The following is a 19,972-nucleotide window of genomic DNA, read 5'->3' on the forward strand; positions in this document are numbered from 1 at the left end:
ATCAGTGTAGCAAGAACTTTTTCAGGTTCGGGAGTTGGAAGCTATGGTCATTGTCTACCTATGAGAACAGCTTCTATCTATTGAGACAATCGTTTGTTTTGTCATGACATTGGTTGCTTATATTAATGTTTCGAAAATAACGATTTTAGCAGTACATAGGAGGATAGTTTTTTTTTCACTTAAGCTGAACTTTTTTTCGGTCTATGTGATTGAATGTTCGAAAGATATCACTTAATGAAAGAATATGGGAGCTGTCACAAAATATGTCACAATAGTTCCAGACAAATGATATCGTCTATGTTTTTCCAGTTTGAGGGGGACAGAAACCACTGATTTTTGCTAAGCAACACTTATAGCCAATAAAATGATAATGGATATAATCCGTATCAGTAACGATCGTCCCTTGTTTCTGTTCTTCCTTGTCCTAAGTGAATCTTGAACTGTCAAAGTGTGGAACTTGAAAGAAGCATAGCTGAGAACTTTATGTTATATGCTGTCATTCGTAAACATTTATCATTGCATCAAAAATTAGCCAAAACAAAAGCGTTAGTTAGGCGCTATTGTCGACCATTATTATGCTGCCCGCCGGCGATGCAACATAATGCAAACAAACTAATATATAATAAGAAGCTGAAATAACAAACTGGGTTTTTACAAGAGTCGAAATATGCTGTAAGTTACTATAAGCAAAGATGACAGACAAACCAATCACAGGACAATACAACCACTATAACTATGATGACTGTTCCTTATCCTTCTTCTACGGCAAGATAAATAAACCGAAGGGTGATATTCTTCAAGCTGGCATCAACAACTTGTTTTCTCTCCTTAAAACAAGGGCAATATTTTATTAGCACAATTAGTGACGGATTTAACATGGATACGACCTTGTCATTTCCTTTTTTGCACTAAATGTTTCTCTATCAACACAGCGAAATCTCATTTTTTAAAACCAATTATTTCTATTCCACTCATCATACGATTTCGAAACTATTTATACGTGCTTATTGTCAAACGATTTTAGATATACCACAAATAAAATAGCATCAAGTTTTAGCACCACCAACAATATCATTAAATAACCTACTTTTATGTCTACTTCGCGATCTTGTATGACCAGGCTATCGGTCACAGAGACTTGCTTTGCGCAGTATGTGAGGGTTCCTGTAATCATGCAAGGCCTATTTTCCGATGGACTGAAGATTTTTTATGAAATATTTTTATTTTGGTACAGTTAAAGAGAAAAGCTGGGGCAAAAAAATCCTTGGAGGGATAACGATACAGCCTTGAAAGCTACTGCTGATCAAGTATATTTTGTTGAAAACGATAGTACCTTCAAGCAACAAGCCGTAGAATATCTAAAATAGTATGTCAATCTTCGACGGTTGCTGACCAAATCGATAATAACCAATATATCCTGCATGGTAAATTGTAATAACCAAGAATTTCCTCTTCTGCAACTTTTCTACGATCAACTTTATTTTTATTATTACGTATGAAATAATACACTATTAGTCGCAACAGTCGTAGTATTACTTACTTCAAAACTAAAAATATTTCAAGTTAAGCGATGATATATTTCTGACTATATACTCTGCACACCATTATTTCTCCAAACGGTTTCCCTTTGTCGTTTTATTGTTGGAGTTGGTTGTGTAGAAAGCTTGGCTGCCACGAAGAAGTTTGAGCCTTGAACCGAAGTTCTTAACACTCAGCTTCAGCGTGTTCGTTGAACTTTCAGTGAAACTGAATATTCTTCTTGGTAGGATTTAATTTGTTATTAGCTTATTGACTGAATTTTGTGATAGCTATGATATTAATAGCATACGCGTTATTAGATCAAAACATTTTTTTCTCTCCTGAATTCCAACCTTAAGCTAGATTAGTTTTTTTTTCTTTTAGACTCGTGGTTGTAGCTTTTAGGAAGAGATAAGGTGAATTAGCCAGCTTTAGGGAAACATGATCGATACATTACTTGATATGATATCCAAGCTATTTCAAGCGTTTTCCATCAGCAACCGCCGTTTCATGAAATTAAGTTAATGAACAAAAAACTGGAAACAATTTGTGTTTTTTTTTTAGCAATATGATTGTGACAGATGACCGGAGGCTAGAAATGGAAAATCTAAAACGAATAACCCTTTTCGGCACTACCATATCTACTTTCTCCTTACTATCAGCTGTTACTGTCATCCCAACGATTTATAATTATGTGCAGCACATAGAATCCAGTTTACAATCTGAGATCGACTTCTGCAGACATCGATCAAATGGTCTTTGGGAACAATATTTTGCAGTGTGTATTTTGAATCAAATTTTTATTAAATAGGTCAAATTGATCAACTGCAATTCCTGCTTATTTAGCATTCCCTCTCAGTTTGATTCCTCCATCATTCTATCTAAACCCTACATCTCAACATAATTCAATTTCAATTTTAACTGGTTATACATGTGACAGAGATGAGACTGTCTGCATGAGTGAAATACAATATTTTCCTTTTTCACCAACAGTTCGTCATTTCGTTGGGACAGTACATGGAGTGGGAAACTTCCTGCTTTGATTTAGTTCAATTTTTGATTTGCTTGAATATTTTCTGATTAACAAATTAATAGAATATTCTGAGGAATAAAGTTTCAGAGTGAAGAAATTAGTAACATGAAAGGACGCAACAAACGCAGCATTCACCATCTACGTGTAAATAAATCCAACAACCGTCCATTGTCCATACAAATTCGGACTGACGAACCTTACAGTGAAGAATGGCAAAATAATTATGGCAGTTATGGCGCTGATAAATCCAGCACTCTGGCAGGAAGTAATAGTGAACAGGACCCTATCGGAATGAGCCATGAAATCGCAGGAATGTCCGAATTAAGTCAGTCAGAAGAGAATGAAAGTTCGGATGAGGACAACGGATATATTGGTGTTACTAGCGGTGTTGGGAGTTGCTGCAGCTGTAAAATTGGTCCTCCTGGGTCCGCTGGGTCACAGGGATTAAGAGGAAGGGACGGTATGTCTCATTTTTAATTGTAAGAGTAGCAAATGGAGGAATAGGTAAGAAGCAGCTATCATTCAATGATAGGTAAGAAGGAATAGGTAAGAAGCAGCTATCATTCAATCTTGCTGAATTGGTAAATCAATTATAAGGCAAATCAGATCGATAAAAAAACTAACACTGCAAGACGTAAATTATCTTTTTACAGTACTACTTTTCTCTTTTTTGTTATTCAAATTGCAACCTTTGCAGATCTGTTTTGTTCATTTTTTTCAGGTAAGGATGGTAGACCCGGTCTAGATGGGCTGCCAGGAGTGGATGCAATACCTTCTTCACAATCCATGCATAATTATTGCTTCCGATGCCTACCAGGATTGCCTGGACGTATAGGACCACCAGGACCAAAAGGGCCAAATGGTCCAGATGGAGCACCAGGACTGACTGGAGGAACGTCGCTACCCGGACCAGCAGGAGCACATGGGCCGCCTGGACCAGTTGGGATGCAAGGACCTCCTGGGCGTTGTGGTCACCCTGGTTCACCAGGAGAAATCATTAAAATACTTGGGCCTCTTGGACCACCGGGTTTACCAGGACCACAAGGTCCTTCTGGTTCAATGGGAGAAAAAGGAATAAATGGCAAGAAGGGTCAACCTGGTCCTCAAGGAGGACCAGGAAAAAGGGTAAAGATGGTTATGCAGGCAAAGAAGGAGAAAGGGGAAATCGAGGTGCAGCAGGAGAAACAGGTTTAATTGGTAGTTGTGACCATTGTCCGATACCGCGAACCCCTCCAGGATATTAAATTTTAAAAAAATTATTGCTTTTGTCTAGCAATATTATCAATGTTTAGTATAGTAATTGCTATTTATGGATTTGGAATGTTTTTCTTTGTATTCTGATCATTGAAATTCGTGGCCAGAATTCAGCAAATAGGAAAAATTCTTTTCAATCTTTATAAGGTATCTCGAAGCAAAAATCAATAGATGTACTTGACATCGAAGCGTTCAATTGAAGGTAGATAAATGGTGGATGAAAAGTCTTCAAAATTAAAATTTTCTGAACCATTGTGCCTTTCATTATTTCGTTGTTAAATCGACGAATTATTTGAAGGAATTAGAATTTTCTCCTTAAGGCTTTGATTTTTTGGATTTAAGTTAATACTTTTTCATTTTTTTTTTTTTTGATTTTTTGCAAAATAGGCAAAGATCTAAAATGTGCTTAAGTGTAACCGTATTCGAATTAAATGATATGTTGTTTGAAATATACAATGTACGGAAGATACGCCATTTGCTAATTTTTTTTTTTTGGATTAATCCAAAAATACGGCGTTCAACAAGCGAGCAAATGTGTCACATTGAACGATTAGCCTAGTGACTTTGAGACGAGACAGCAAACTGTCCTTGAGCTTGGTAATTTAACAAAAATTGTATGATAAAAGTGGCTTCTCAGTGTTACGATATCTATGAGGATAGGGTCTTTTCAACCACCTTTTACGTTTTTTCGATTGTTATATTCTTTTTAACTCAGTTTTTCCTTCATTTCAGTCAGCTTGGTTGAGAAGTTGTTCCTTCTACGTTTTGATACTTCGAAATAAATTTTCAAATATTTCAAACTATGAATGACGAGGAAAATATTTGGCGCAAAATGAGTGAGTTAAGTTAATTGTGATTATTAGTTAGCAAAGCCACTCAGGAGATTTCGCAGTTATTTTATTTAGATTTAAATTAATTTTTGTTTTCTTTAAAAAATTGTACAAAATTGAATCAACTAAACAAATGCTAAAAATCATAAAATATTAGTAAGTTAACTTATTTGAAAACGAGGAAGATAATAAACTGGTTTTACTCCATCTGTCAACAAATTTTTTTTCCCATGTTTGAATTGCCGAATATTGAAATTGGTTCAGCATTACTTCACTAAACATTGAAACGTAGTTGTTGGCAGAGTTTGAACGAATTGATGAAGCGAAACGGAAAATTGAATTTCATATAAATAGAGAAGAAAAGATTTTCGTTCTCTTACTTTATCAATCAGCATGAATGAGAGACTCAGACCAAAAAGTAAGAAAAGGCTGTTCGGACCCTAGATGAGTTAACATTTGGCAAGAGCATACATGAGGTATTTCACCCTTAATATTGCATGGATTTGCAACCTAAATTGTGTTGCAATATAAATTTGCAATAATTTTAAAGCATGAGAAGTTTAAAGTTCAACCGCACTGAGATGAAGATAAGTATGACACTTGTCCAACTGATATTTCTAGGAAAGTTACTTTAAAATATTGGCAGTGGAGTTCCTTTTGAAGATAAAATTGGGATTTCAAGAGAAGTGAGAGTGAAAGGATTATAGTAGTCTTTCATCAGTGCATTTGAGACAATAACTTTTTATTTCTTTTTGATCATTTTACGCAGGAATTTTTCAACAAAAAAAGAAAAAAAACATAAAGAAAATGATTTGTTGATTGAACAGAGATGAAAAGGAATATAGACATTTGGAAATTACTTACTGATTCACCACATCACTTTGCATATCATTTAGGATTTTGTTGTAGACTTTTGAGACTCTCCGAAATCTTCCCAGTAGATTCTCGAATTCCCCGACAGTCGAACAGTTTCAAAGTATACAATTCTAGAAAGAATTTCCGAGATTTAAAAAAATATGCGGAGATATCTTTATCTGTTTCTATGTGACATTTTCACCCTGTAACATCCCGTTTCTCTTGATACATCTTGCTACTTTCTAACAGTTTTACTTAAAAAAAAGCTTAGAAATCCTTTCGAAAAAGTTCATTTGCTACACAAAACTTTTTTTTTCTCAAGTACATGTGAAATGGCATGGCATGACTGAACAATCGGCCTTTTGCCTCGGATTTTTCAGCTTTATTGTCATTTTCTTAGTAGACAGTTGGTTAGATTTTGCGAACAAAGTTGGGATTTCGAAGAAAAAAAACAATCAATGATTTCTTTAGTTTTAAAAATCCATTCAAAGTCCACATGAATTATTGCCAAAAGGATTTAAAGCAATGTTTCGACAAAAATTACAAATATTCCTCGTAACCAAACAAGAAATTAGAATTCTCTCGTTAAAACTGAAATTCAAAGAACCGAGAATGAACAGAGAGACAGTAATCAATGTTTACGTGTAAGTAATCAAAGTTTTACGACTCCAGTTACCAATCAGTTCATTTTAAATCAAAGTCACACTGCTAAAGATCACAACGATCAGAATTTTAGGTAAAAAATATTGTTCAGGAAAAGTGAAAGCGATCTTGCTGACTTTAGTAGTTTTAAAGTGATTGAAAACACAATTACATATCATGACGACATGTTATAAAAAACTAGTAGCCAGGAGGAGTACGAGGTGGTGGACAATGATCACATGAACCTTGTCTTCCTTCTTTGCCAAATAATCCCGGTTTTCCATTTAATCCATTTGCTCCTGGGACACCTTGTAGTCCAGGATCACCTGGTGGCCCAACTGGACCAATGGGTCCAGGCCTGCCAGTTGTACCAGGTTGTCCTGCGTTACCGGGTGATCCAACTAGTCCTGAAGGACCTGGCAATCCTTGCGGTCCAGCATTTTCACTGAAAACACCAGGTGAACCATTAGCCCCAGGTGGCCCAGGAACTCCTGGAAGTCCTTGTAGTCCACGAAGTCCTGGTGGTCCTGGTAATCCTGGTAGCAGAGATCTCCCTCCATTGACTCCTCGCTCTCCGGCTTGTCCTGGGAATCCTTTTGCTCCTGGAGTTCCAACTGGTCCTGGTCGACCAGAAGGGCAATCGAAACAGAAATCCTCTGGTTCCGGTTTCACATCTGGTTCAGTATCTCTACCGGGTGATCCATGTACTCCAGGTAGTCCATCGGCACCTGAAGGTAAAATTTTTTGTTAACATAACGATTAGGTTTGAAATAGCATGATACAAATGACTAACCGTCTTCACCATCACTTCCTGGAGGACCTGGTGGCCCAACAACTCCAACATCACAACTACAACACGTATTTTCAATAGTTTTAGGTGTCCCAGTTCTTGAACCATCACCATTATATTTGCTGTCATCACTAGTTCGAAACAACTTGTATTTCGTACCATAATTTTTGCCAGTGCTGCTCTTCTCTACAAGTATAAAAGGATTGAAAATCAGAACGGTTCATGGGATTCTGTTTTGTGGCCATTAATTTTGCATTTATGTATCCTTTAATTTCTTATTTGTCGATTTAATTTGTAATAAACATTAATTCATCCCTTTTTTGTTTAGATTTTCGCCCAAAAAAATAAGAAGACAAAATAAAAGTACCGAAAAGCTTTGTTTTCCTCATTAACGCTTTTATATTCATAGAAATGATCTCGACAGTTGACGCAATAAAATTTTTTTGTGCAGTTTGTTGGTGAGAGAATTCTGGTTTTTCTTTACCTTTGACTACATTGAACATGTATCTTACTACTAGAGAAGGTAATGTGAATTTGGTTTTAAAAAAGATAAAGTTTGCCAATGGTATTATCACTGTTATAGCGAATTTGTTCTTTTGCAGTAGTGGAATTGAAATTTTCTACCTTATTTCTCAACTAACTTTTCTTCATTCAATAAATTTTCAAGTCTATTTTGTTCCAAAGAAACCCAAATCGATCTTTCAAATAGTTGTAAACTAAGTAATTCCTGCACTCGAAGTGGACGGTACAAAGTTTATCAGTTCCTCTTCTCCTTAAATCCATTCCATTTACTACTCGCTTCTGCAGCTAAGTCAAGAGGGTAACTTCCCGATTTAGATGAAAGACTTACTTAGTTTGTGGCTTTGAAGATTTGAAAATTTATAGATGAAGAAAAATTCGCCAATCTTCAAAAGAAAAATTGACTGAATGCTTAAAATCACCAACCATATAGGATCGTGTCACTTTGTGTCACATCTTTTGTTAGCATAGATTTGCTGTTCTCTTCTTCCACTTGCTGTCTCTCTAAATCTTCTCTTTCTCCCTCCTGATCCTTCTCATCCTCAACAGTGTATCCTTCAGCTTCATTTTCAACCGAATATGTTGGAACTGCGTGCGCATGATTCCTTCTGTGTTTCATTCCGCTGTTGTGCCACCGATTTGCGTATCTTTTCAAGCGATTGTTGGTGTTAACATTCTTGGTATCGGTTAATATTTCTACCTGTAACATGAGAAAGAAAAGCAAATTTTCAAAACCAAAGCACTTTTAAATAAATTAATTTATTAATTTAAAGATCGGAAAAGGTTGACTTTGTTTAAAATACTACCAAAGAGTTTTTTTGGCAAGAGTTATTTGAACTCTTCATTTAAACTTTTGTTTGATGCAAAGAAACTTTTTGAAATAAGGAATGGAAATTCGTTGAAATTACCGATAAAAAATCTTCGCCAAATTCATGCGCATGTTTTAAAACTATTTTTGCCATCGGGACTATTACATAAAAATTTGAATGGATTTTACTCAGTTTATGGAAAAAATTTTCCATCGAAAAGTTAAAAGGCATTATAGAAAGCATTAGAAGGCCATTATTATTATAGAAGGCATTAGAAGGCCGCAAGGTACACTTATAAAGCTTCACTTTTGTAAATAGTATTATATAAGGAAAATTTGTTACCTTATCAAGTTGTTGCCACAAGCCATCCGTTAAATGTCTGCAATAATTAACTTCAAGCTTGAATGTCGACTGTACATATTGCATGTAGTTGAACAGATGAGGTACAGCAATGATCGCTGTCAACGTAGCCATCGTTGATACAGTGATACCGAAGAATGCGGCACGTTTCATCGCTTCAACTTCTTTTTGCTGTAAATTTGGGTCATCCACTGTTATTGCCATCACCTGAATCAGTTATTGTTATCTATAAACATTATTTCACTTTCTTATTGCTTTTCGTCGCACTACCAAAGCATATTGTGTTCAAAAAACGATTGAACTCTCATATTTTCCGCCTTCTAGCCAATAACAGAATTTTGGTGTATATGACCTATTCTAAGATATAAAATTTGTTAAGTTAGCCAATAAATCACAAATCACGATTTACTACTATTTATGAAATTCAACGAAAGGTATTATTGGAAAATTTAATTATTGTTTTATTTGTGACAGAATTAGAAAATAAGTAAAAAGAAAAACAAACTAAGAATATTTTTTGTTTTCTGTTTTTTTTTTTTCATCTCACGTAGAGAAAGATGAAACATTTGTTAAAAAGAATTTCAGTTGCTTCTGGAACTTATTTACAAGTATGTTATATTTCGATGAATAAATAAGGTGTCGATGAAAGGTGCATTAAAGAAAATTGTTGCATGTCGGTAATATTTGTACTTGGCCTATAATAGTGTGGCTATCATTGTTAATAAACGAACATTTGAAATTTATTTGTCCACAGGAAATCACAGAAAACGACCATCGCAGAAAACTTTTGATTGATATTTTCAAACAAAACCCCTACAGATCATTTGAATAGATTTATTCATTCTATGAAATTATGCCGCTGAACATCAGTTTCTCGGAAATTGACAGGAATTTTCAATAAGAAATAAGATATACTCAAGGACAGAAGATTGCCCAATAGTTTATTTCTAATTACCGTGAGAATATTGCCTTTTACCGGATCGCAAGACACTTTAAAGAAACAAAGATTTTTTTTTGAAAGAAACAAAGATAATTTTAAAGGACAGAAAAAACATTCGGCAAATCTTAGTTTTAACACACTTCCATTTTTTTTAAAATTTCAGTGAAATCTCTGATAGCACGGTTGACTTTTAGTTATCAGCGAAAGCCGCTTCAATTTGAGACTCATTTCGTGGAGAAAAGAAATTTATAACCTAAACGAAAAGAAATGATTTGATTGAAAAAAAGAAAGAGATGTAAAGGAATTAATGTTTGGATAAATCGATGGATGGGCGATTTTCAGTGGTTCGGAAAGGTAACAATTTCTGATTTCGAAAAAAAGGCAGTGTCAGAAGCCCAATTAAAAGTGATCTATTTTAGATATGACACCTCTTTTTTTCTATCTGATTCTGAAAATTTGTCGCTTTAAGCGTGAGATATCGTAGATCTCAAGTAGGTTGTAGTCAAGTACAGTTGTAGCTGATGATTTGATTTATAGTGGCAATAATTATGGTTATAACAGCACCAATAACAAACATCATCCTTCAGAAAGGTGCGCTTCACTGACTTCAAGTAATTGAATATGAAAATTTTACTATAAATCGAAAAAGAATTTGGTGATGTGCTTTTGTGCAATTTATAACGCAGAAATAGAGGCAGCGCAGAATATATCGCGGATATGTAGACATCGAATAATCATATCGCTCCACTGAATCCCTAATGAGGACATAAAACTGTTGACAGTCTTTGACACTAGGTCTTCCCGTAATTGCTTTCTTGCTCATTTTTTGATCAGATCAGAGAGGAAGAAAGTAAATGAAGGGAATGATGAAGACTGAAAATAGGTCTACTGAAGATAAGAATGACAATATTTCCAAATTTCATGGCTGAACTTTACACTAACAAAAGATGATCATAAATTGTCGATTAGCAAAATATTTGCAAGGATGAGGATGAAAAACTGATAAAGGAAATCAGGTAAAATATAAACGAGTAGACCAATTTCTTTTGTACATTTCAACAGTTGTTAGTTAATTGGCCAGCGATCATCACTGATTTTTTGTAAGGATCAATGTTATGTAAGAATCCTCTTTTAATCAGGAGTTTGTAACACTTTGAGATGAGGCAATCTGGATCGTGGTCGAGAGTTGTAAAATTAAACAAAGTTAGACATTCAACTGGTCGTATTTCGTAAAATTAGACCCATTTCCCTTTCACTATGGACTTTGCAATATTGAAGCATTGAGGGACAGCTTTTCGGAAGTTTGAACTTACCAGTAAGACATCACGTATGAAAACTATTCGTTACTCTGAAAGACTTAACAGTTCTATTCTAGTAAAAGACAAGAGCTAGAAATACAACTGGTAACTTTATACCGCATCCATTTCAATTACATGTAACCATTATAATATTCAACGTCATTTGAAAGTGTCTAGACATTTCATACAACAATGTTAACATCAGTATATTCAATGAATCCAAGTTTCATTTTGTTACTGCAGCCAGGAAAAATAGTCTTTAACTTTAACTGAGTGCATCGTAACAGTTTACAGAATTGATAGGTATGTAAATGCTCTGAAGAGTTCTTATCGGATTGCATCGTTTTGTTTACGGTATCCGTAACAACTCATCAATTACGGTGAGTGGAATGAATAAGGACATTCAGCTTACGAGATGGTATTACTCAAATAAAACTGATACTTGGAGAATGATTATGATAGCAAAATAGTGATAAGTGTGAAGTCCAAGAAATGCAGATTATAGAAAGTTTATCCAAGGAGTATGTCAATTTTTATTAGTGTAAGTATGTTAACTTAGCACAGAAAACATTATCCAAATATTTGCAGATGCTATCATAAGGTCTGAAAGTGAGCGGATGAAGCTACTAAAACGCTTATTGAAAAAGTTCCACTTTTGTTTTGGTTGGAATGTGTGAAGAACAGAGATTGGTGACAGATGCAAAACTGTAGGGTGGATGCAGCAATGCAGTGAACAGGACTTCTTTTATACAACAGTACTTGATAACCTGACAGATGACAAGTAATTCAAAGATGGACCACAAGAAGAAGAGTAAGGTGCGACAGGAAGAGATATGAAAGCATTAATTTCCATATTTTCTTCTGAAGGCATAATCGATGCTACTACTTTATATCGCCTTTTCTCAAAATCGTTTTTCCTTTCTCTTTATTCCTTAAAGAATAACTAAGTAGGAAATCTGTTTCAGGCTAAGAGCTTTAAATTAAAGAGAGTAATAATGGAACGAAATAAAGAGTTAAAATGATATGGCGATCTAGTCGACTGATACAATTTTCAAAGGAAGGTGGTTTTGTATTTCACTCTAATATTTGTCGTCCATATTTTTTCGTTCTCTTTTTTGGTTCTTTCTTAGCTTTTTTTCCCGCCAAGAACCTTCGACACAAAAAAGGCCTTCCGGTTTCAGAGCCTGAAATATTTTTAAACATAGGTGGAATAAATAATTCAATAGCAATGTATAATCCTTAATTTTTTGATAAATAAATTTTCCCTTTGGAACAATATTGTAATGTTAATCAGCACACATTGCAAGAGATTCTAATGATGCAGATATGACAAACTGCATGAAAAAAACTTGAAATACTTGCAAAAAAGATTGTTTGATACCTTTGCTCAGTGAAAACTATAACAAAGAAACTAATTTTCTCATTTTCTAAATGTGCACGAAGGATAATTTGTGACAACTGGACCATATGACCGAAAAGCGCATAAAAAGAGCTTTGAAGAAGCATGTGTTTTCCATGTCTAAATCAAGTTGCATAAAGTGATTCACAAATAAAATATTCACATTTATGCAAATTTATTTCTACAAAATGATGAAAAATTTTAGAAGCTACCCGTCCATCGCTAATGAATCCCAGCTTACTGATAGTTTACAATTTGCTTTGGGACAATTTTTTCCCAAACAAAAAGCTGAAAGCACAAGTTTCCATAAGGAATTAAGTTTTCAATTCAGTTCTGGAAAACCAGCATAACATTGAAGCAATAAGTTACGAATGATCTGTAGTCCGAGCGGATCTGAAACTTGCGGAAAAGTTATGATTTCTAAAAGGACGGAAAGGTGAATTCTTTCTAATTTGATCAGAATAATGCTCTATTCAAGAGAAGCTAAGTTTACTTCGAAACAAACCTTAATATTTTCCGGCGTAGGTTTTTGTGAGAGAGTTACCATTTTAGCTTTTAAATTTGCTTAAATGTTTTTTGTAATAGGGACGCTATTATGATCAGATGAATTGCGATCAAATACGACATTAATTTCCCTCCAGCTTATCACATCAATGAATTGATTATTGGATTCGGAAATCACTTTATTTTGCTCCATCCTAGATCTCAATATATCATTAACTGATCTTTTTTGTCTTGCTTTTTAGAATCCATGCAAGAAGGATGTAAGAATCACTAGTCAAGAAGGAGCCAACAATCACCAAGTCACCTTGTTTCTTGCATTTGTTCAAATGCGCGCGACAGCAAAGTTTAAATTTTTTCACCGTTATTTACAAATGCATCTCGCAAATGAATGTACTCTTCAGAGCGAAGCTTGGTTTGATTCAAACGAATAAATATTAAACGTTCTGTTTCGATTTTTGCATATATATCTACGATATATTGGTAAAACAATTAATGACATTTCAAAATGTGATATCTTCATTTCCTCGAATCATTAATCGGTTTGAATTTAGTCGGTTTTGAAGTTTACTGCGCTACATTCCATATTTATTTCTTCGCCACTGACTGGATTTATCATCTTAATGTTGAAGTGATATCCATTGGCACCATCCCAAAAAATGATTGAATATTGCAGGATATCGTAGCATGGATGAGTTTTTTTTTCATTGCAACTTTTATCAATTGACCGTTTCTCCGATGAAGATATTCCTAGATTAGAACTGATCTCCGACTACAACAATTATCACTTCGTTTACAGTTGGAGCACTGGATCTTTGCATATGTTCACCAGCAGGCGTTTTGTCTGTGGTTATCAGATGGCGTCATGTCAATTGCTGCTCTGAATAAACACACTAAATTTTTTTTGTTCATGAAGATCTTGCAATTGGGAAAAGATGGACCCTTTTATGTCGGAGAAATTTCGCAGCGTGCATTCAATTCATCGTTGTCATCACCGATGAAATACATTTGTAGGAACTTATGTTGTTCATCTGGGAACGGAAGCAAGAAGACGGCTCTATGACAAATTTGTCTTTTCAATTTGAAAGTTGGGGTGAATTCAGTTGATATGATTTCTGTGTCGAACGACGTCATTTGGAAGTATGAGTTGTATTTCCTCATGTCAGATAGGAAATGCTTTGACTCGGCGGCATATCTGCCAAGCAAAATTTTTAATGGGTCTGGCGATCCTCCAAATTGAGACAGTTAATTTTTCCGGCGATGCAACACATCCCTTCCGTTTCTCCATTAGATTTCAGAGCCTTGCAATAAGGACGCACTTCAGTCATAGCGCTGATGAGAACATGCCGGCTCAAACTGTAATCATCACTGGGTTGTACCGGAATGCAAAGCGATTGTAATCGCGTGATTGCTGAGCACGGAATCATATCTGACGCTAATCTGCTGTTTCTCATTAACGTCTTTTAGTCCTGTCACGTTCATTGCGTTGGAACGAAGCAGATCTTAAGCCGCAGAACGCGATCGCCGTGTTCGCAACCGTGCATTCTCAAGTCCGGCTGCACGTCGCTTTGTTTTTCCTTGGCAAGTAATGAGTCGTCCCTTTTCTGTTTCGCTTGTTCGTTAATGCCCGTCCTTCCACAATTTGATTCGCAGTTACTCGTCGCACTGCTTCCGCTCCGCAGGTACGGTGACCTAAGTTTGATCTGCAAAGCATTATTTTGGTGAATTAAAGATCTATTGCATTGAGAAAGGAAGAAAGTCATAATAAAAGCATATAAAATTGGAAAGTAAAAAGATTTATTTATTAGAAGATAATAGAGAATATAGGTATAAAATGCACTGAAAAATAAGAAAAAAATTCGAAAAGGCAACCCACTAATAGAAAGGTTTATTTGTAGTGAATAAAATAACAGTTCAGCCACAAATCTAGGTATGATTCAGACAATCGAATTATGTGATAGTAGTCGGGAAAGCTAATCTGTTGAATTCGGTTTTCAGCAATATAGATTTATTCGAGACACACACAATATTATTAGTTAATTGTATATATTGCACGATGAATTGGGAATAGTGATGAGTTATACAATAAGCAAATAATATGGTCAACTAACAAATCCCTTGTCTTTGTCTTCCATAATAATTGACTGTCGTCTTGTTGATAGATTGATATATATATATATATATATATATTGATATATAGAATTCGTCCTTGTTTGAGCTGGGGATATGTTGCAGGAAATATTTTTACCGAAAAGAAGGTATATTGTAGCCTGTTTTTCAACGGTGGCAGATATGCGAAGAGGATATCGTAGTTTGCTTGACTGTAAGGAACTAAACTGTTTAGAATTTTCTCTTATATATATAATGATTAGGGAGGAGCTTTGTAAGCTCCATCGGGATTATCATGGAGATATGGCTACCCTTTGGCATTGTCCATTGTATAGGTATAATGGATATCATTGTCCTTGGCGTAGATACTGAGATGTCTTTGTGTTATGCTGTCTATTGTTAGCTTATATTCTTCATTGCTTTAATTTTACTTATTTCATCATCCTATCTGTTAGATATTGTGGAAATTTAATTTGGACAGATAATCCGACATCGCTAACTCGAGGAGATCAATGCCTGCAGAAGGAAGTTTCTTTGTTTTACTTGTGCTTATTGTTCTCAGTGCAATCGCTTCTTCGGCGTTCTCTGGCTTATTTTTAGCCTCTTCTCTTTTTATGTCAGACTTGTGTTGACAGCGAGGGGATATAACGTGTTTATCGGCCTTGTGAGGAGTTTTCTACGGAGTTTCTATCACTGCAGCTCTTGTGACTTCATCTTTTCCTTTTCTAAATCCCTTTATTTTTGCTAATTTCCAAAGACCTCAGAGAGTTTCATGTTCGTCCAACAATACAATCTCTCCTATTCGTGGTGAGCTATTCTTCGTGACTTTGGGATTCGCGTGCTCTTAATGGGTTCGTTCTCTGAGGCTTGTCAAGTACTCTGTTTTCCATAATTCCCAAAATGTGTCGAGTACCTTGAATGTAGTCATCTAATATTTAATTAGTCGTTCGTTTCTTCGTGTTCAGCGTTCCTGGCACGTGTTCATCTTGATTGTCATTAGTTGTCAGTATAACTAAGGAAGCATTGGGTTGTATGAAATCTACTAGACGTATTACCTCACTGTCGTCAAAATTGGCATACGTTAGTGATCGAGTGTATAAGATTCTATCTCCACAATTAAAGTTATGAATTCTTTTTCGCATAGTAGCTTCCTTCCGATGGCTTTTCTCATAGTTCTCTTTGTCAATGCAACCAATCGTTCATGGATTCCTCCACTCCAGGGTGCTCTTGGAGTATATTCTCCCAGATCTTCTTTTCTGCTGAGAATTCCGTTAATTTTGTATGCTGTTCCTTTATGGTTTTAAAGATGAATTGGAACTGACCCGCGTTATCACTTATGCATCGCTCTGGATATCCCCGTTGGGATATTAATCTTCTCAATACGTGGAGGTAAGTTTCCGTAGATAAATTGTCTGCTGTTTCTAAATGTATTGCTCTCATGATAAAGCATGTGAATAAGGCAATCCATCTTTTGGATATTCCGTCCTCAGTTTTGATTGAGCGGACCTAGATAGTCCAGACCAACATTTATAAAGGCTCTTGGTCGACTGACTCGCATTTTTGGTAGATTCAGCGTGATGGGCAACTTGAATGGTTTCGCCGACCATCGTTTACAACCGATGCAGTTGTTGATATAAAACGTGACTTTAGTTCGGCCTTTTGGTATCCAAAATTTACGTCTCAGTTCTGAGAGTGTATGTGCAATTCCAGCATGATATAGTGCTTCATGTTGTTGCCGTATTAAAAGCTCGGTAGCTGTATTATGTCTCGGTAATAAACTGGATATTTGCTTTGTTCATCCAATTCCGAATTTTCTAGGCGGCTTTGTGATTTCCATAACTTGCCCTCGTCGTAGTATAAGTTCCATTCCTCTATCTCTTCGGTAATCGTTTCTGTTTGTGCTTGTTTAATGATCACCCACTCAGCTAATTTATGATCTCCAGCTGTTAGTTGATGTCCTTGTGTCGATAACGGATTTAACCATAATTTTCCTTTTGTTGTCCTTTTAATAAATTTAAGAACCCAAATAGTCGTTTTTACCAATTTTGACCACTTGCTAAATCAGTTTGCATCGGTGATCCGGAAGTATGTATTCTCGATTTTTGAGTCGTGATTTGTGCAATGATTCGTTCTTCTATTTCGTCTTCGTATTCTTTCATGGTCTGATATACCCACTGAGGTCATATAGTTCCGGTTCTTTTAACCATAGTGGTCCTTTCCACCATAATTCATACTGCTTTAGTTTTGCTGAGGGAAGCCCTTTTACAGCAACATCCACAGGGTTGTACTCACTTGTGACATATCGAAATGAAATTTTTGCTTTTCATATTCTTCTACCCGATTCTGTACGAATCTTGGTAGCAATTTTGAATTTTTTTTTTTTGAATGATTTTATATCCAATGTAGTGCACATTTCGAGTCCGAACAAAGGGTTATTGGACCCCGTTTAGTTCCAATTGCGTGACGAACTTTATCCTTTGATTCTTTCCATGGCCATCTGATTTGATATCTTCCTTTCTGTTTGATAATGCTCCTTTTGAATTGCTTTAGAGCTTGCTCGTCGTCATTTTTATGGAGTTGATCCTGAGTGCCCATGAGTCCCAACTTCCAAAAACGATCAATGTTATGGTCCTTATTTACTTTAGTCCAGTACGTTACGGCAGTCTCGACTGATATTGCATTCATGCTGCTAGTATTATTTATATATCTAGTTCCGTTCAGTATTGGTCCAACTTTTTCCAGAATAGGAAAAATCCTAATTTCAGCTCGTGTTTTGCTCCATTCGATGAATTTGCCTATATAATCCGTGCCGAGAAGTGTATCAGGTTGTTTCCAATAACTTTTTAAGCCGTCTAATTGATCATACTCCGTCAATGATGATTATCCTTTTCACTTGTCCGCACCACTTGTAATTTATTTGACAGGTAATCCCTAATATATCCAATTTTCGCCTTTGTGGAGTAGTAATTCTTCGATAATTTGTCGCCGAACGAAGTAATGCTTATTTCTTCCTCCATAATTCCTTGCAGACTTAGTCGATCCGCTAAACCCTTTGGAATGAATGACAACTGCGCACCTTGGTCAAAATTTCTATATCCGGAGCTTTGGGACTGACTACGCTAACTTCTTTACATAATAGTAAAATTCTTCCTTGTGGATCTTTCTGACCAGTCACTGAATTAGTTGTATACATTGGTTCCACTTTTTCCTTACTTATTTCGTCCGAGTAGCGCTCATATCATGTCTGTTATATAACGCTGATTTGTGTGGACCCCTGCAGTGGAAGCATTATGCCGTCATTTTCATTCTACAGTTACTTGCGGTATGGCCCAAATTCATACATTTTAATTAGGCAGGCGCTAATTTCACTCGCGCTATAGTCGTTGTTTCAAGGTTTGGACGACATTTATCGACGACATATAATTCCGACATTTATCGTCCCAATGATCTTTATTACAAAATGCAAGGTCCTGTCCCGGTTCTTCCAACCTGTTCCCTGTCTAATCTCGTCTTATCGACCACTGCTCTTGAGATTTAACTATGGTTAGCGCCGACGTTTCATTTTCGAATTATTCGCTATTTCGGAACTGTCGATTTATGGTAGATCGAGTTGGCTTCTTCTCGATTTCATTAGTGGAACTTTGATTTTGAACCAGTTTTCTCTAACTTCATTAACTCTCTTAGGAACTGTCTCAATCTGCTTACTGACCAAAACTTGTCTTTCAATCTTTGCTCATGAACTTTAATCAGGATATGCTTTGACAAGTTCCTTTCGACAATTACGTGTAAACTTGTATGTTCCAGATTTTCTTAACCGCTGCAGTTGTCTGAATAACCTCTCCATATTTTCGATTGTTGTTTTCCATTCACGACCATTTTTTCTGACTGAGAAAAGATCGTTATAAAACAAACTTGTGATAGTAACGTATCATCGTATTTCTGTATCAATATCTCTCGGATAAGATTGTAATTCTCTGGCGTAACCTCTTATCCACCAACTGCTTGTAATGCTTCGTCTTTTAAACACGAAGTAAGATAATTGAGGTTCTGGATATCCGGAAGGTCGTGGCTATGTACCGTTTCTTTAAAGCCGCTCTAGAATGCTCTCCAATTTCAAGGATTCCCGCTAAACACCGCAGTTTCAATTGGGGTAGTTTGGCTGTCGCTCTCTGAGCTGCTTGAATAGTTGCCTCTCTTGTTGTGATAGTTGGCTCGCAAACTCCCCTTTTGATCTGATCGAATTTTATCTTCTGTGTCGTCCTCATATCTTTTTAGAGTTGCCACTGCTTCCATCTACTGACTTATCAGGTTTAATATTCCTTGGTCATCTTCTGTCATTTCTGCGTGCTTTCTATTCCCTGTCTTCTGTTGTTGAGGAGAGGCCGTTTGAATAAAATCCCTCCATTCTTTGTTGATGCGTTCCAACACTCCTATATGTGCTTCAATTCTATCATTTCTTTGATAGTTCCTTTTCGTGCTTCATAATGTTCGCATAACTCTTCGTGAAGTAACTGTTTGTCGAATGGTCTCAGATCCAATTCTTTCACTTCTTTAAGAACTTTGATTAGCTTCCCCTTTGCCGAGTTTGCGCTCTGTATTATTGTAAATGACATTCCTTCCTGGCTTCATAATGTTCGCATAACTCTTCGTGAGGTCCTGGTACCAAAAAAATTTCGGGAAAGCTGTTGAATTCGTTTCTCAGCGATATAGATTTATTCAGGATGTAATATTGTTCCTGCACAAGATTGCTAGTTAACAACAAAAGGGGTGTAAAATATATATATGTATACATTACGGGGTGAATGGTAAGCAGTGATAATGAGTTATACAATAAGCAAGCAGTATGGTCAACTAACATTCTTTGTCGTTGCCTTCAATAATAATATGACTGTTGGTTAGTTGATAGGTCTTTGAATTGGGGATATGCAACAGGGAATGTATCTAGCGAATAGAAGAATATCGTAGTTTGCTGTCCAGTGGTGGCAGATATGCGATGTTGTTTGTGGTTCAGTCGTGGAAGATATGCGAGGAAGATGTATTGCCTGCTCGATTGTAAAAATTAAACACTTTCGGTTTTTTCCTTATATATTTTTTCCTTTTATTATATATATATAT

General features: G+C 35.9%; 4 protein-coding genes across 4 annotated transcripts in view; 2 read left to right on the forward strand and 2 right to left on the reverse strand.

Annotated features, from left to right (window-relative positions):
• LOAG_10812 (hypothetical protein) overlaps positions 1–64 on the forward strand; it is a gene marked incomplete at both ends in the record, with an annotated part of 2,587 nt that extends 2,523 nt beyond the window's left edge. Inside the window, one exon of the mRNA XM_020448234.1 lies at positions 26–64. Coding sequence (XP_020301603.1) covers positions 26–64 — 39 coding nt within the window. The remainder of the gene's footprint in view (positions 1–25) is intronic.
• Positions 65–2,086: 2,022 nt separating this feature from the next.
• LOAG_05628 (nematode cuticle collagen domain-containing protein) lies at positions 2,087–3,745 on the forward strand (the record flags this gene model as incomplete). The annotated part of the gene is made up of 3 exons (XM_003141165.1): positions 2,087–2,296; positions 2,639–3,011; positions 3,273–3,745. The coding sequence occupies 3 exons, from the start codon at positions 2,087–2,089 to the stop codon at positions 3,743–3,745; spliced, it is 1,056 nt and encodes a 351-aa protein (XP_003141213.1).
• A 2,585-nt stretch (positions 3,746–6,330) lies between these two features.
• LOAG_05629 (hypothetical protein) lies at positions 6,331–8,814 on the reverse strand (the record flags this gene model as incomplete). Its single annotated transcript, XM_003141166.1, has 4 exons — positions 6,331–6,860; positions 6,926–7,108; positions 7,868–8,141; positions 8,593–8,814. The coding sequence occupies 4 exons, from the start codon at positions 8,812–8,814 to the stop codon at positions 6,331–6,333; spliced, it is 1,209 nt and encodes a 402-aa protein (XP_003141214.1).
• Positions 8,815–19,287: 10,473 nt separating this feature from the next.
• LOAG_16591 (hypothetical protein) lies at positions 19,288–19,470 on the reverse strand (the record flags this gene model as incomplete). The annotated part of the gene is made up of 1 exon (XM_020449242.1): positions 19,288–19,470. The coding sequence occupies one exon, from the start codon at positions 19,468–19,470 to the stop codon at positions 19,288–19,290; it is 183 nt and encodes a 60-aa protein (XP_020307257.1).
• Positions 19,471–19,972: the final 502 nt, after the last annotated feature.

The sequence above is a fragment of the Loa loa genome (genome assembly GCF_000183805.2).
Source record: "Loa loa unplaced genomic scaffold supercont3.9, whole genome shotgun sequence".
Classification (NCBI taxonomy): Eukaryota; Metazoa; Nematoda; class Chromadorea; order Rhabditida; family Onchocercidae; genus Loa; species Loa loa.